General features: G+C 43.4%; 2 protein-coding genes across 4 annotated transcripts in view; one reads left to right on the forward strand and one right to left on the reverse strand.

Moving 5' to 3' along the window:
• cdh23 (cadherin-related 23) overlaps positions 1-18,288 on the reverse strand; it is a 1,160,360-nt gene that overhangs the window by 157,539 nt on the left and 984,533 nt on the right. The window lies entirely within an intron of this gene.
• vsir (V-set immunoregulatory receptor) overlaps positions 9,541-18,288 on the forward strand; it is a 69,287-nt gene continuing 60,539 nt past the window's right edge. Inside the window, exon 1 of the mRNA XM_063070591.1 lies at positions 9,541-9,770. Coding sequence (XP_062926661.1) covers positions 9,695-9,770 — 76 coding nt within the window. The 5' untranslated portion in view covers positions 9,541-9,694. The remainder of the gene's footprint in view (positions 9,771-18,288) is intronic.

The raw sequence follows: 18,288 nt of genomic DNA on the forward strand, positions 1-18,288 counted from the left end.
GCCATCTCGTAGGTACTCAACAAATTCACTCTCTTGAGATGCATTACCAACCTGATTTTCCTAAACTACCTGCACGTTAAAATCTCCCATGACTTTTGTAACATTGCCCTTTGACAGACCTTTCCTATTTCCCATTGTATTCTGCAGTCTACATCCCAGTTACTGTTTGGAGGCCTGTTGATTGGAGTACTGCGCTGATGCAGCAAGAGCATTCCTGCGCAGGTCCGACAAAGATTTTCGATGGCAAACCCAGTCTATAAAAGAGAGGTACCGCCTAGCCGAGCAGTCATCGTCAGAGTAGTCTGAGGCACAGTAGGAAGGCTCTGGCTTAAACTCTAGAGATGCAGCTCCTCAGAGACCATGTAGGAAACTGGAGCTGCAGCTCGATGACCTTCAGCTTGTTAGGGAAAGTCGAAGTGGTGATAGACAGGAGCTACAGGGGTGGTCACCCCATAAATGAGTCTCTGTCAGGAGAGGGAAGGGAGTATGTCAGATTGTGGAGAGCAGCTCTGTGGCCACACCCCTCAACCAAAAGTACTCCATTCAGAGTCTTGTTGGTGGCGGGGGGGGGGGGTGGATGGCCTACCTTGGGAAAGCAACAGTGGCCATGCCTCTGGCCCTGTGGCTCAGAAGGGTAAGGGACTGAAGAAGGTGGCAGCAGTTATAGGGGACTCTATAGTCAAGGGAACAGATAGACGAGTCAGTGGATGCAAAAAAGAAACCTGGATGGTAGTTTGGCCCCCAGATGCCAGGGTCTGAGATGTTACTGGACGCATCGACAATCTCCTGAAAAGGGAAGGTGAGCAGCCAGAAGTCACGGTACATATTGGTACCAACAACATAGGAAGAAAGGGAGGCAGCCCTGAAAAACGAATATAGTGAGTTAGGTAGAAAGTTGAGAAGCAGGACCTCAAGGGTAATAATCTTGGGATTACTGCCTGTGCCACGTGACAGTGAGGATAGGACTAGAATGAGGTGGCAGAGAAATGTGTGGCTGAAAAATTGGAGAAGGGGCATGGATTCAGACTTCACGATAATTGGGACCTCTTCTGTACAAAAAGGACTGGTTGCCCTTGAATCCGAGGGGGACCAATATTCTTGCAGGCTGGTTTACTAGAACTGTTGGGAGTGGTTTAAACTCATACGGTAGGGGGATGGGAACTAGCATGATAGAGCTGAGGATGAGCCAGCAGGTTTACAAGCAGATGATGGATGTATGATGAAAGTAAGGAATGACAAGGCAATGACTGGGTACAAATGCAGACAGAGCAAAGAGTTAAATTGTACCGCAGAGGAAAAATTCAAAAAGGTGAAGAAAACAGGACTGAAGGTGCTGTATTTAATTGTGTGTAGCATATGGAATGAGGTGGTACATTTAGAGATTGGTCGGTATGACTTTGTGGGCATTTCTGAGTCGTGGCTGAAAGAAGGCCATAGTTGGGAGCTTAACATCAAAGGATATACCTTGTATTGAAAGGACAGGCAGGAAGGCATAGGCAGTGCTGTGGCTCTGTTGGTAAGAGGTGGAATTACATCTTTAGAAGGAGGTGACATAGGGTCAGAGAACATTGAATCTTTGTGGGTGGAGGTAAGAAATTGCAAGGGTAAAAAAAAAATTACAGGAATCATATATAGGCCTCCAAATATTAGCCAAGATGTGGGGTTAAGATTGCAAGGGGAACTGGAAAAGGCATGTAATAAGAGTAATGACACAATTGTACTGGGGGACTTCAATATGCAAGGAGGTTGGGAAAATCAGTTTGGTGTCAGACCACAAGAGAGGGAATTTGTTGAATGCCTTCAAGATGGCTTTTTAGAGCAGCTTGTGCTTGAGCATGCTTGGGGAAAGGCTATTTTAGATTGGGTATTGTGTAGTAACCCAGATCTTATTAGGAAGCTTAATGTAAAGGAACCCTTAGGAGACAGTCATCATAATATGATTGAATTCATACTGCAATTTGAGAGGGAGGAGCATGAGTCACATGTATCAGATTCACAAGGGACTAAAGGGAATTACAGAGGCATGACTCACAATATGGTGGAGGAACTCAGCAGGTCGGGCAGCATCCGTGGAAACAATCAGTCAACGTTTGCTCCTTATATACACCTCATATATCGTCTAGGTAGTTTCCAGCCCCTTGGTATGAACATTGAATTCTCCAACTACTGGTAATTCCCTCCCCCTCCCTTCCCCTATCCCAGTTTCACTCTGCCCCCTCCCCCAGCTGCCTACTACCTCCCTTGTGGTTCCTCCTCCTTCTACTACCCATTGTGTTTTCCCCTATTCTTTCTTCACCTTTCCTGCCTATCCCCTCCCTGCTTCCCCTCCCCCACCCCTTTATCGTTCCCCTTACTGGTTTTTCACCTGGAACCTACCAGCCTTCTCCTTCCCATTCTCCCCCCACCTTCTTTATAGGGCCTCTGACCCTTCCCTCTTCAGTCCTGATGAAGGGTTCCGGCCCAAAACATCGACCGATCGTTTCCACGGATGCTGCCCGACCCGCTGAGTTCCTCCAGCGTGTTGTGAGTGTTGCTTTGACCCCAGCATCTGCAGAGTATTTTGTGTTTACAGAGGCATAAGAGAGGGGCTTGCCCGGGTGGATTGCAAGAGGATACAGGTGCGGATGATGGCAGAGCAGAGTCGGCTGAAGTTTCTGGGAATAGTTCATAAGGCGCAGGATAGATATATCCCACAAAGGAAGAAGCTCTCAGATGACAGCGGTAGGCAACCATGGCTGACAAACAAGTTAAGGACTGCATAAAAGCCAAGGAAAGGCCATATAAGGTAGCAAAAGTGAATGGGAAGTTGAATGATTGGGAACCTTTTAAAATCCAACAAAAGGCAATTAAAAAGCTATAAGAAGGGAAAAGATGAAGCATGAGGGCAAACTAAATATTATAAAGCAGGATACTAAAAGCTTTTTCAGTTACATAAAGAGTAAAAGGGAGGTGAGTATTGACTGCAAAATGATGCTGATGAGATAGTAATGGGGGACAAAGAAATGGCAGATGAACTTAACAGGTACTTTTAGCTGTCTTCACTATGGAAGACACTAGCAGTGTGCCAGAGGTTCATGAGTGTCAAGGAGCAGGAGTGAGTGCCATTGCTATTACAAAGAAAAAAGTGTTAGACAAACTGAAAGGTCTTAAGGTGGACGTCACCTAGCCAAATGGACTACATTTCAGAGTCCAGAGAGAGGTTGCTACAGAGATAACGAATGCATTGGTCATGATCTTTCAAGAATCACTTGATACTGGAAGACTGAAAATACCATTGCACTCTTTAAGGCAAAAGAAAGGAAATTATAGGCCAGTTAGCCTAACTTCAGTGGTTGGGAAAGTGTTGGAGTCTATTATTAAGGATGAGGTTTTGAGGTACTTGGTGACTAATGATAAAATAAGTCAAAGTCTGCATGGTTTCTATGAAGGGAAATCTTGCCTGACAAATCTGTTAGAATTCTTCAAGGAAGTAACAAGCAGGATGGAAAAAGGAGAGATAGTGGATGTCATTTGCTTGGATTTTCAGAAGGCATTTGATAAGGTGCCACACATGAAGCTACTTAACAAGATAAAATCCTATGACGTTACAGGAAAGATACTCGCATGAATAGTGGATTGGCTGTCAGGCAGGAATCAGCAAGTGGGAGTAAAGGGGGCCTATTCTGGTTGGCTGCTGGTGACTAGTGGTGTTCCTCAGAGGTCAGTATTGGGACTGCTGCTTTTCACATGGTTTGTCAATGATTTAGATAATGGAATTGATGGCTTTGTGGCAAAGTCTGCGGATGATACGAAGATAGGTGGGGGATAGGTAGTGCTGAGGAAGCAATGCAATTGCAGCAGGACTTAGATAAATTGGACGAATGGGCAAAAAAGTGGCAGATGGAATACAGTTTTGGGAAATGTATGATAATGCATTTTGATAAAAGGAACAATAGTGCAGACTACTATCTGAATGGGGTGAAGGTTCAAACATCAGAGATGCAGAGGGACATAGGAGTCCTCGTTGAAGACTCTCAGAAGGTTAATTTACAGGTTGAGTCTGTGGTAAAGAAGGCAAATGCAATGTTGGCATTTATTTCAAGGGGAATAGAATATAAAGTCAAGGAGATAATGCTGAGCCTTTATAAGACACTAGTTATGCCACACTTAGGTAATTGTTAACAGTTTTGGATGCCATATCTCAGAAAGGATGTGTTGTCATTGGAGGGAGTCCAGAGGAGGTTCACGAGGATGATTCTGGGAATGAAAGGGTTAACACATGAGGAGCGTTTGGCAGCTTTGGGCCTGTACTCACTGGAATTTAGAAGAATGCGGGGGGTTCTCATTGAAACCTACCGAATATTGAAAGGACTAGATAGGGTGGATGTGGAGAGTATGTTTCCTATGGTGGAGTATCCGGAACTAGAGGGCACAGTCTCAAAATCGAGTGGCGACCCTTTAGAACAGAGGTAAGAATTTTTTTAGCCAGAGAGTATTAAATCTGTGGAATGCTCTGCTACAGACTGCGTGGAGGCCAAGTCTGTGCATATATTTAAGGTGGAAGTTGATCATTTCCTGATCAGTCAGGGCATCAAAGGATATGGCAAGAAGGCAGGTGTTTGGGGTTGAGTGGGATCCGGGATCAGCCATGATGGGCTGAATGGCCTAATGCTGCTCCTATATCTTATGGTCTTTTGACCTGTATATAGTTGCCATCAGGGTTCTTTTAACCTTGCTGTTTCTTAACTCAACTTACAATGATTCAATATCTTCCGATCCTATGTCACATTTTTCCAATGGTTTGATGCCATTTTTTCCAGCAGAGCCACTCCACCCCCTCTGCCTACCTTCCTATCCCTCCGATACAATGTGTAATCTTGAACATTCAGCTCCCAACTACAATTGTCCTTCAGCTATGATTCAGTGATGACCACAACATCATACCCAACAACCTGTAAAAGTGTAACAAGATCCTCCATCTTGTTTCTTATACTCTGTGCATTGAGATATAACACTTCGAGTACTGTATTTGCTATCCTTTTTGATTCTGAATCCCTCATGCACTGATACTCCCTCTCCTGCTGCAATCTTGTCCTATCACCTGCCTGCCCTTCCTAAAAGTCTACCTGCACACTATCTTTGCTTTTTTACCATCTGTCCTATTCTGAGTCCCTCCACTCTGCTTCCCATCCACCACCCAAAGTAGTAAAAACCCTCCCCAACATCTCTAACAAACCTGCCTGGGAGAATATTGGTCTCCCTCGGGTTCAGGTGCATCCCCTCCCTTTTGAACAGGTCTCACTTCCCCCAGAAGATATCCCAATGATCCAAGAACCTGATGCCCTGACCCTTGCACCAGCTTCTCATCCGTGCATTTATCTACCAAATTGTCTAGTTTCTACCCTCACAGGTGCGTGGCACAGGTAGCATTTGAGAAATTACTTATGGTCTTATCTCTGGAGCCTTGCACTTTGACCTTTGCCTGTATGGAGGTAGGAGGAGGACAGCTAGATGATGAGGTTTCCCAAAATGTGGTTTGGGCATAGAATGGTAGACATTCCTAACCGTTGTGTAACTGGTCGATTGTGTGGGCCCCTGGTGTTGCAAGTGATATGTTGATGATATCTGGGCAGAGATTTCCTCAAACGAGCCTGACTGAAGTCCCCAACAATGACTTGAAAGGTGTCAGGGTAGGCTGTTTCTTGTTTGCTCTCACTGAAAGCGAGAGTATGACAAGCAGTTCAGAAAGTAAATGGTACCTAGAGCCTCATTGCACCAAGTTTTCAGTCACAAGCAAGTCCTTCTACAATTATCCAGAGGCTTGGTGAGACCAAATCTGAATACTGTATGCAGCTATGGTCTTCTCTAGAAAAAGACAAATTTGGAAACACAAGAGAGACTGCAGATACTGGAAATCTGTAGCAATGTACAAAAGGCTAGTGGAAGTCAGTGGGTCAGGCAGCATTTACGGGGGGGGGGGGCGGTGAATGGAGAGCAGATGTTTTAGGTCAAAGCCCTTAATCAGGACTAGAAAGATGGGAGATAGTGTGAAAAGGAATGGAGGAAGAGCTGGTAGGTGATAGGTGGATAGGTGAGGGGGGTGGTAGGCAGGAGAGGGAGGGAGAAAGTGGGAATGATGTAAGAAGCTGGGAGATGATCGGTGCAAGTGACAAAGGGCTGAAGAAGATGGGACCATGGTAAAAAGGGAAATAAATAAGGGAGGAAACTAGAGGGCAATGGCCAGACTGAGAGGCTGAAGGAAGGGAAAGAGAAAGAACATGGGGCTGGATGGATATGGTTAAAAATGGGGAGTGGTTACTGGACATTAAGAAGTTGATGTTCATGCCATCAGATTGGAAACTACCAAGGCAGAATTTGAGGTACTGTTCCTCTGATCTGTGTCTAACCTCAATTTGTCAGTAGAGTAGGCTGTGAACAGACATGTCGGTATGGAAATTGGAGGTGAATTTAAACTGAGAAATCCTGGCTGTAATGAGAGTTTGATGTTGGGCTACAGGGAAATAAGCATGGAGAACGGGCCATGAAAATCCACTGGGAGCTGGCACAGACCTGATTCTTCTTCCTGTGTTATAATAAGTAATTATGATTGTATTGAATGGCAGGGCAGGCTCAAAGGGCTGAATGGCTTACCCCCTGCTCCAGTTGTACGCATGTTTAAAAAAGATGACTGTTCAGGGCTGAGAATGAGAAGTTTCATCAGCGGGAGGAAAGTGAATCCTTGGAATGCTCCACCAAAAAAGAGCTGTGGGTGGGAGCTTGGACTGAGTTGGATTGATTTTTATTTATTATGGGAATCAAGAGGTGTGTCTTTACTGCAGGAATGAGGTAGAAGACCAGTCATGGTCACAATGAATGGTAGGGTGGGCAAAAGGGGCCAAATGGCTCTCTTCCAATTTTATCATTAATCCAGGTCGTCTCGACCTGAAATGTGAGAACTGCCACAGATACTGCCAGACCCACTGAATTCTTCCAGTAGCTTGATTTCAGCACCTTTTGTGTATCCAATTCTATCTTGTTCTTACAGCCAATGTATGAAATACTGACATATGAAAACAAATTAGGAATAAATTCTTTGAGGAATGATGCAATGCTGTTTTGTGTGCCACATGAACAGATTTTATCTATGTTTGTCTGGTCAAGAAGGTACTGAGCTGCATTCTCCATCTCTGTTGAGGTTGTGGCATTGACTTGGTTGCCTTTTTAAGTCTTGGGGGGGGGTAAGATTTTGGAGCCAGAAAAGGGAGTTAGGGATCAAGTTAGGGTTGAGGGACAGAGATGTGGGGGAGTTAGAGGTCAAGCCTCAGCTCTGCGCTCCGTGTTTGAAGTTCAGCGATGTGGTCGGGTGACAAAAGGCATCCAGGTCCAAGGCTTCGCTCCGTGCTTGAAGGCCAGCGTTATGGATGGGTGAGTAAGGACACCTGTGGATGTTGGGCTATCCCAGGTCAGAGGGACATGGGATCAGTTGTTCGTGCGAGCAGCAGACACAAGGGCCAGTCAATCAGCAAGCCCGTTATTCGAGCCTGGAGTTCAGGGTCCCATCATCAGCTAGTCAATTCCAAAAATCAAAGCCCGAAGGCCGATCAGAAGTCTGGAAGTCGAAGACTGATAGCTGAAACCTGGTGACAAGAGACTATAAATTGTAAACTGGAGGCCCATCCTGCAGTTGAAGGATTGTCTGTGCATGTGGGTGAGTGTGAGGGGCTTGTCTTACTGGTGCAAACACGAGGGAATCTGCAGATGCTGGAATTTCAAGCAACACACATAAAAGTTGCTGGTGAACGCAGCAGGCCAGGCAGCATCTCTAGGAAGAGGTACAGTCGACATTTCAGGCTGAGACCCTTCGTCAGGACTAACTGAACGAAGAGCTAGTATTCAGTTAGTCCTGACGAAGGGCTTCAGCCCAAAACGTCGACTGTACCTCTTCCTAGAGATGCTGCCTGGCCTGCTGCGTTCACCAGCAACTTTTATGTGTGTTGCTTGTCTTACTGGTGTTATGTTGTGGCTTGTTGTGTTCCGAGTTGTTCTACTAAACACTGCGTGCATGCTATGTTGGTGCTGGAAAGTGTGATGACACTTGGGGGCTGCCTTGAGTGTGTCGGCTGTTAACGCAAGTAACACATTGTGCATGTGATAAGCAAACCTGAGTCTGTTCATTCATACATGACCCACTCTGACATCTGATCATGAGCTGACCTCCCATCAATGAAATCCCCTCTCCCACCTGTTCTCTTCCATCGAATGCTCACAACTACAACCCCTCTCCACAGGAATCTTTAATTCCAGGCTTGATGCTCCTTCCGCTACATGCAGTGACCCAAATTTCCCCGTTGACCTCCACTAGTTCCAGAATGATAGGGAAGATGAGAGCTTTAATTGGGTTTAATGCGTGACAAAACTTGCTGCCGGGAGTTTTTGCTGTCAAGGTCTGCTAACAGAGATTCTGTATGATTTCTGAGCTTTGTGCTTAATTTTCCATACAATTTTGGAGATGGGGATGAAATATTGCTAGGGTAGGGGCTGAATGGACTTGGGAGAACAAGCCATTGGAGTACTGGGATCGTGTCCAAATAAAGACAGCAATATAGTCTCTGCATACTGAACGTAACACATGTCCTCACATGTCATGTTTCTTTCTTAGAAGTTTGCGCAAATTTGGCATGTCATTTAAAACTTTAACAAACTTCTATAGATGCACAATGCAGAGTATCTTGACTGGTTGCATCACTGCCTGGTATTGAAACACCAGTGCCCAAGAACGGAAAAGCCTACAAAATGTGGTGGATCCAAACCAGTCCATCATAGGAACCCACCCCGCCAAACACCGTAAGAAAGCAACATCCATTGTCAAGGACGCCCACCACTTGAGCCATGCTCTCTTCTCACTGCTGCCACTGTAAAGGAGGTCCAGGAGCCTTAGGTCCCACACCAGTAGGTTCAGGAACAGTTACTACCCTACAACCATCGAGCTCCTGAACCAGCGTGGATAATTTCACTCACCTCAGCACTGAACTGATCAGTGAACCCCACCTGTGGACTCACCTTCAAGGACTCTACAGCTCATGTACTCAGTGTTAGATTAATTAATTGTTTCTCTTTGTATCTGCAGTTTATCTTTTGCACATTGTTTGCTTGTCTGTCTTTGTGTGTAGTTCTTCATTGATTCTATTGTACTTCTTTGTTTTACTGTGAACACCTGCAAGAGAATGAACCTCAGGGCAGTATATGGTGACATATACATACTTTGAATAATGTGAGCATTCGGAGCAATCCCTGGACTGCAGCTTTGATGGAACATCCCAATTACCAAACACATTCACTGAATTACCTCCTTGAATTATTGGGGAGCTTGGAGGAGCAGTTTGCCAAGAAATGGGAATAGGCAGCAGCCTGCTCCTGTCTCATTTCAATATAAAATCTTATACGTACTGTCTATCAGTAGCAATAGGGATGTCAGTTACAGAAGCCACAGCCAATTAAAACATGAGTCCGCCTCATGCAAATTAGTGGCTTCAAGTTTCTTTCACAGCCTACCAAATACAGACTCCCTCGCAGAGACTGGCTTGAATTCAAGACTTAAAACTCACACAGTAAACATCTCCGAGGATTTCGCTTTCTCATTCTTTCATACACATACACTCAGACGAGGAAGTTAGCAGATAAAAGGAGATAAATCTGGGGAAAGAAGAACATAATAATGGATGTTCAAAACAGAATAACTTTTCAACTTCAAGCCTGGACTGTCATACTGCTTCTTGGCACCGTTGCAAAAGGTAAGAAAGATTGTGAAAAATTAAGTTGATGCTTTGCTTCCTTCATATGATCAGCAGTATCTCTGGCTGGTGCTAGTTCTGAAGTGCAGTATCAAATCTGACTTAATCTTGCTCTGGATCTGAAATCATAATTTCCTTTATTGTTATAAGTTGTGGTGTTTTTATAAGTCATAAATTGGTTCCAGACCAACTTCTGAGTTTCCAGGCAAGGCTCACAACAAAATAACTCACTTAGTTCTCATTCTGAGCTGCATCCGTCATTGCACACACTTCCCCAAAGAATGGCACAACTTTAAAGGTCTTTAAATTTAAAGACCATGCACAGTTAAGACAAAACATCGACCGAAGCCATTTAGTTCCTGAATTCCTTGTTCTCTTGTTCCTCGCATACTTCTAGCAACAGTAGAATACAAATTAATTCAGCAGCTGTATTCTACACAATTTCAAGTACAGTTATTTCATTAAATGGGGCTTCCATCATGCAACTCTTCAGCAGATTGTCACCGATTTCCTTAAGTGGAATTACTTAGTCACACCCTATGATTCCTCGCTGTTTTGCTTATCAAAATGATCAGAGTTATGACAGCTTATGTATACCCTATTCAAAGTTTATATAACTCAGTCACCCCTTCTTTTGCCCTGCAGCTGCATGCCTACTAACGAGTATAACAACAGTACAACTGGAATAACTTTACTCCAGGCCTCTGTAGAATTTAAGAACTGCTCACGTTATTTACATTATAAGCGCCTGTGTCTTCTCTGTCAGCAGCAGGACTGTAGGCAACTATCAGTCTTGTGTCTGATTCAGCAGGTTCAGGATCCAAGTCTCACTGCAGAGAACCCAGCAAAGTGTGGTGGTGGAGGGGCGAGGTGGTGTCATAACTGGGGAAATGCTGACTGTGAAATGTAGTGTTCATAGTGCTGCTTTGAGGCAATAAAACTTGCATTCCTTACGGCATTTTGGGAAGGCGTAATAAAATCCTGCATCACGATATTTTTGTATTTGCAATTTGTTGTCTATTGCACAGTAGTTGTTTATCTATATTGTTGTGTGTGATCTTTCATTGTGTTTATTTGTATTGACTGTGAATGCCCTCAAGAAAATGAACCTCAGTGTTGTATTTGGTGACATATGTACTTTGAGAATAAATTTGCTTCGAACTTTGAAGAGCGATGTGTCCTGGCTTGTGCTGATATCTCACCCCTCACTGAAGGAATTGATCATCATTACAGTGGACGATAATGTCCCTTTCTGTGAAACAGGGCTTATTTATTGATTTAAAAGGAAGTCATTCAGAGTTTGTGAAAGAATTGACTAAAATTATATTAGTTTAGTTCTGCATTGAAGAATGCTAAAAGCTCTGCTGAACCACTGCACTGATGTGTTACCTGTTGTACATCCCCTTTATGACTACAACATTGAATAAGAAATTCCCAGCTATTTACACAAAGTAGAGCAGACTAGACAAAAGATCTGAGAGAGTAATCAAATCATATCTGTGAAGATGAGACAGTGTGTGAAGATATCCCTGCCCAGTGTCTCAGCTTGCACACCCTCACAAAGCAGCAGGTAACCTGCTCACACTGTTCTAAACTGTTTCACTGAAGCTGCTCAGTGTTGTCATGGATTTCATTGTATAAGATTAGAGTTGGTAGCTCTAAATTGACATGTATAATAGAATTTGAAAACATAAAGGTTTATTTTCCTTCTTAAAGAATAGATCATGTCAAGGAATCAAGAAATTTATTAAAGCCCTCTGAAACACTCAGACCATGTCTCAATCTGTGATCATGGCAAAGTTTATAGTTTTGCTCCTTCTTTGGCTGTCAGCAGAATGGACCAAGTCTCAAGTGGATGTCATATTATGGATTCGTGTTACTGCTGGGGGTTACACCTATGTTATTTGTAGGGCCGACTGGCTGAATGAACTTTATCACTTGTGAGTTGCCCTTTGTACTTGTAACTTATTTAGAAGATATCACGATGAGCAAAAAAGCTTATTCCCCAAGCCATCAGGCTGATCAACCCACCACCCATTAACCCACTACATCCATATCAACTACTCCTCTTCACAGCCCCTCAGCACCCTTCATTTCCCTATGCACTTCAACTTGACTTGTGCATAGGATTGCTTTTATATTTATATTTGTGTTTTTATGCTTATTATTGTGTTTTTAATGCTGCACTGGATCTGGAGTAACAATCATTGTGTACTCCTTTTAAACTTGCGTACTGAAATATGACAATAAGTAATCTTGAATCTTGAAGAGAACAACACAGGCTTTGAAAATCCATCCTGCAATTATGCCAGCACTTGATGTTGGTCAATTTACCCTCAAAGTCCAACACTTTATTGCCAAAGCCTGTGCCTTCCAGCTACCAAGGACCTCATCTCTTGCCACCTTAGTGTATTCCTTCAAGATGTTCGATTAAACTTTAGTTAAAATTCTGTTCAACTCTTCCTATAATATCCTTTGTGGTTCAGTGTCAAATTGTGCTAAGTAATGCTTCAAAATTGTCCAGGGTAGTGTCTCTGGTCAGTGTACTGTTTTAGTGGTGCTAGACTGGCTGTAGGATATGATGGCCTTGCCTCTGGAATTTCATTAATAAGATCCACTCAGCTGAATTAACAATGGAATGCTAGCTGCTCAGTATAGATGGACTAGAAATTGTGTCAAAGGGTATATTAAATATGGAATGCACAGTGGGCTAATGTTAAGTACGTGGCTATCTGTTGCAATATGTATTATGAGTTGGGTCACAATTTTATGCACAGTAGAATCGATTTTGAGCACTGTGTTCTTGCAAAAGTCTTTCATACATGAGGGAGGGTTTTATGTGCAGAATTTAGAGAAGCTCCTATAATGCTAGAATTCTGGACTGTGAACAGGTGCTCAGGTTAGAGTTGAGGAGGTGAGTGAGAATTTCATGCAGTGGGAGACTGGAACCACATGGGCTGGGCAGTCCGTCACATGAGGTGTGGGAGGAAGTTTGTGGTGGTTGTGATTGATTACTGGGAGGAGAGAGAACAACAGTAGGGATAGGCAAAGGCTGGTGATATTGTACCCACAGTGAGGGCCGGGACTAAGGGATCAGGATACTGAAATCCAACGTGATGAATTGAGTTACTTGACTAACCTTCAATAGACAATGAATCATGTCACACACGCAAACTGCAAAACCTGCTTATGTTTAATTTTTACTCATACACTGAAGTATTTTAACCCACCTTATTGAGAGAATGACGGACGATGACAGAGAGGCCACTATTTGCCCATCTTTTCTCTACTTCACCTACCAAAGAAAGCATCTTCTAGCTGCAGTGCCTAGCCAAGGTTGCTTCCCCTTCTCAAATCTAGAGAGAAGAAGCAGTTGGTGTGGGAGGTTTGCTTTCTGGCATCTCTTGTGTGGGATGTGGTTTCAATATCCTCCTTGAATCCGTCTGATTGGAATTGAAAATGGTCAAATTTAATACTCCACCTATCTTGCCACAGGAATTAACTTCTAATATCTAAGAAAGTCCCTAATACCATCTGTCATTCCTTTCCTCCTCCAGAATTTCATCTGTATGTGATGTAGAACATGCACAGCAGGGAGAAAATGTGGAGGCTGTTTTCAACACACTGCCCATTTTATGTTCATGGAGAATCAATTACACTGTCCATGTTTCTCTGGTCTGAGTTCTGCTCTGTAGCTAAGAACAGACAATGGCACATTAATTACTACAGTGTGGGCTTCTCAGGCAATAGTCATCATGGGTGTTCAGCCATCTAAAAAAGGCTGAAATTCATGTTCTTACACCAGCTTTGCTTGTGTCTTCATAAATCTGACACAGATTAAGCAGTTACTGCAGCTAATGTCATTTTGTTCTGGTTTTGGAGAAGGCTGATACCATTTGGGTCACTTCACTTCAGTGTTTGGACACTCACCACTTCACAAAGTGGGTATTGAAGAGAACTTTTTACAGGCATGTCCCAGCAATCTCATTTGACCTCCACATAATCCCAGAGGAAAACCTCTCTCAAATGATGACAGAGCCACAGTAAAGTGGAGTAAACGAATATGCAACAAGACATTAAAACCTAGACCATTTCCTTTCAGTTCAGATGGCTGACCACTTGAAACATTTGCTTCAATTATACCTTTCCCACATCGGCTTGCAGAGAACCAGTACCTAGTTTCAAAATAGACCTTATTTTAAAAGTAAGTACATTAGGTTTCAAATACTGAAGAATACGGAACTTGAAAATAGTGCATTCAGTACTAACTACTAAATAACATAGTTTAAGATGCAACTAAGATTACAAAACAGAGCAAAATACAGCACACTGCCTGGATTCAGTGTAAAATGCCGGGAAAATGAAAGTAAGAAATCATGATTAGTCAATCCTAGCATCAGCACAAGGATCAGGGGTTAAATATTGAGCTGAATATGTTTTCAAATAGTCCAAGAGTAATTTATTTGAATGGTGCCAGGGAGGAGAGATAACAATAAATCAGTGGATAGATACAAGAGATTCTGCAGGTGCAAGAAATGTGGAACACCACAGACAAAAAGGTGGAGGAACTCAGCAAGTCAGGCAGCACCTATAGAGCAGAATAAACAGTTAAACCTTTGGGCCAAGATACTTCATCAGGACTGGAAAGGAAGCAGGCAGAAGCCAGAATAAGAAGGTGGGTGGAAATGGAGGAGTACAATTTGGCAGGTTGATAGGTGAGGGTAAAGGTAGGTGGGTGGGGTGGGGGTTGATGTATCAGGGTGACCAGAATGGGGAATGGAAAAAGAGCGAGTAAGAAATTACCTAAGTTAAAGAAATCGGTGTTCATGTCCTTAGGTTGGAGGCTATTCAGAAAGAATATAAGTTGTTGCTCCACCAATCTGATTATGGCCTCATTGTGGCAGTAGATGACATAAGGAGAATGTTTTTATACATATGAAACCAAACAGTAAAATTTGGATTGTTGGTCCCAATAGGGAAGTGAAAAGAAATGCAGAAGTAACCTTCCAATGGAATGTGATACATGGTTGATATAAAACAAAGTTTGAGAGCCAGCCACACTACACTGTCAATGATTGAAGGTCCTGCTTCTCAATTACAGTAATCCCTCAGACGTATCTCCATTGTATGGATTAATGGATTTCTGGCTAAATTTGATGATGATACAAAGATAGGTGGAGGAGTGGGTAGTGTTGAGGAAACAGAGAGCCTGCAGAGAGACTTAGATAGTTTAGGGGAATGGGCAAAGAAGTGGCAAATGAAGTACAATGTTGGAAAGTGTATGGTCATGCACTTTGGTGGAAGACATAAACGGTCAGACCATTATTTAGATGGAGAGAGAATTCAAAATGCAGTGATGCAAAGGGATTTGGGAGTCCCCGTGCAGGATACACTGAAGGTTAATCTTCAGGTTGAGTCAGTGGTGAAGAAGGCGAATGCAATGTTGGCATTCATATCTAGAGGTATAGAATATAAGAGCAGGGATGTGATGTTGAGGCTCTATAAGGCACTCATGAGACCACACTTGGAGTATTGCGTGCAGTTTTGGGCTCCTTATTTTAGCAAGGATATACTGACATTGGAGAGGGTTCAGAGAAGATTCACGAGAATGATTCCAGGATTGAAAGGGTTACTGTATGAGGAACGTCTGGCAGCTCTTGGGCTGTATTCCCTGGATTTCAGGAGAATGAGGGGGGATCTCATAGAAACAATCTGAATGTTAAAAGGCCTGAACAGATTAGATATGGCAAAGTTATTTCCCATGGTGGGGGAGTCTAGGACAAGAGGGCATGACTTCAGGATTGAAGGATGTCCATTTAGAACAGAGATGTGGAGAATTACTTTAGTCAGAGGGTGGTAAATGTGTGGAATTTGTTGCCACGAGCAGCTGTGGAGGCCAAGTCATTGGGTGCATTTAAGGCAGAGATAGATAGGTTCCTGATTAGCCAGGACATCAAAGGGTTTGGGGGGAAGGTAGGGGAGTGAGGATGACTGGAAGAACTGAATCAGCCCATGATTGAATGGCGGAGTAGACTTGATGGGCTGAATGGCCTACTTCTGCTTCTATATCTTATGGTCTTATGGTATTGGCTGATCATTCCAGAAGCCCATATTCCTGTTTCACTATCTCCAACAACTTTCTCACATCTGATCACATCTCTTGTAGAAAAGGTGAAGGAACGTTTTCACTCCAGAATGTCTCAGAACTGTCCCTCAGAGAAGTCAATTCACAGACTGACAACAGCCTAACAAGAATCATTCTTTTCAGCCATTGTCTCGGATTCCTGAACAAAGTGCCCAAGTTTGACCTGTCCCACCAATGAACATGATGGTTTAGGGGCATGTCATCAGGAGGGTGAGGCCCTGGGTTTCCTGTGGTGACCACATAGATTCCTGTGGTGCCAGGTCTACGACAAACAAGAAACTTCCCAGCTGATCACCCTGTACACCACTTCTCCATGTTGAACATAAGAAATAGAAGCAGGAATAGGCCTTCTGGTCTGTCAATCCTGTTCCACCATTCAATACGATCATGGCTGATCTGGCCGCGGACTGCTCCTGCCTTCACCTGCCTGGCCTTCCTGCCTATCCACCTTCTCTATCTGTCTTTTCCTTTTAATCCTTATTTGCCCTACTCTGTCTTCAGTATTTTTAATGAGGTAGCCTCTACTGCTTCCCTGGGTAGAGAATTCCACAGATTTGCTACTCTCTGGGGAAAAGCAACTCCTTCTCAGTTCTGACTGAAATCCATTTCCCTGAATCTGACGTGATATCTCCTAGTTCTAGTCTCACCAACCAGTGGAAACATTCCAGGCCTATGTCTTATCTATCCCTTTCATAATTTTATGTTATTATACATTCTCACTCATTTTTATGAATTCCAGCAAATACAGTCCCAGACAACTAAATCTCTCCTCATAAATTAACCCCTTTATCTCCAAAATCAACCTGGTGAACCTCCACTGCACCACCTCCAAAGCCAGTATATCTTCTGGCAAGTAAGGAGACCGGAACTGCATGCAGTGCTCCAGGTGCGGCCTCACCTGTACCCTGTAGAGTTGCAGCATAGCCTCCCAGCTCATAAATTAAAACCCTCTAGCAATGAAGGCCAACATTCCATTTGCTTCCTTGAGAACCTTCTGGACCTGCAAATCCACCTTTGCAATTCATGTACAAGTACTCCCAAATTTCTCTGCCAAAAGCATGCTACAATCATTTATCATTTAAATAAAAATCTGACCTTCTATTTTTCCTTCCAGAGTGGGTGACCTTGCATTTACTAACATAGTACTCCACCTGCCAGATTCTTGTCCACTCACTTAACTACTTATGTCTCTTAACAGACTCTCCACATCCTCTGCACAATTGGCTTTTCCACTCAATGCAGTGTCATCAGCAAACTTCGATATGTTATACATGGTCTCCGCTTCCAAATCATTAGTGTATATCATGAATACTTGCAGGTCCAGTATTGACCCCTGCAGCAATCCACTCACTACTGATTGCCACACAACAAGAACAAGAAGAAAGTAATGAGAGAGAATTCCTCTGCTTGGAAGCTTCAAAGTTCATCAGCAAGAACAAGTGACAGATCTGCCAAATGAGCTCTATGGCCTTGTCTTTGACTATGTTACTGCTGTACATGCCCATAACTGTACTGATAGAAGCAACTATCATATAGACTTTGGGGAGACCATAAGTCATTGGATACTAACTCTGAAGATATCTTCAAACCTGTGCAAAATGCAATTGACTCAATACTATTGCATTACTGCTTCTATTGTCAGCCACAGTGTTCCACTTATTTTTTCAATCTTTTATTCCCAAGAATGATGCAAACACATGTGCCCATTTTTAGTATGTTGCTTAGGTGTTAGTTAGCAATGTAAGCTTTCCTTACAGACGGCTTAAAACTGGGCTGGTACATCTTTCAGCCTATCATTATCATCTGGTGAGGGGACCAAAGAAAAAAATCATCTTTTCCCACAGACTGGAGAGGGAGCAGATACAAAGTAAGAGCAGAGAGAACTGAGGGGTAACTTCTTTACACAGAGGTTAGTGAGTACCTGGAATAAGCTGCCAGAGAAAGTGGTTGTGGTGGGTATAAGTGCAATGTTTAAGAGGCACTTGGATTGATACATAGTGAGACTGACTTAGAGAGTGATGGGTTAAACACAGACAACTAGCCCGAGCAGGGAGGATCCTGTGTTCAGCATGGACCAGATGGGATGAAGGGCCTATTACAGTGCTGTATTATTCTGACTCTGGGTTCAGTGAGTAAAGTAAGCAGGCGTGTAATGTGTAGTTCCAGGCTCCTGCAATTTTAGTGCCTTCGGTAAGAGTTAGGTGTGCTGTATCAAAGCGGTTAAAATACCGACAATTTACTAGTGACAGCTCCGGGTGCATCTATAAATGAGATGCCAGCCTGGTAAAGCAGCAACACTGCTGCCTGAACACATCAGGTTACTGGCAGCTGAGCGATGGGGCTATGGGAGCTACAACCTCACAACTTCCACCA

Source organism: Mobula hypostoma, chromosome 18 (assembly GCF_963921235.1).
Source record: "Mobula hypostoma chromosome 18, sMobHyp1.1, whole genome shotgun sequence".
Lineage (NCBI taxonomy): Eukaryota > Metazoa > Chordata > Chondrichthyes > Myliobatiformes > Myliobatidae > Mobula > Mobula hypostoma.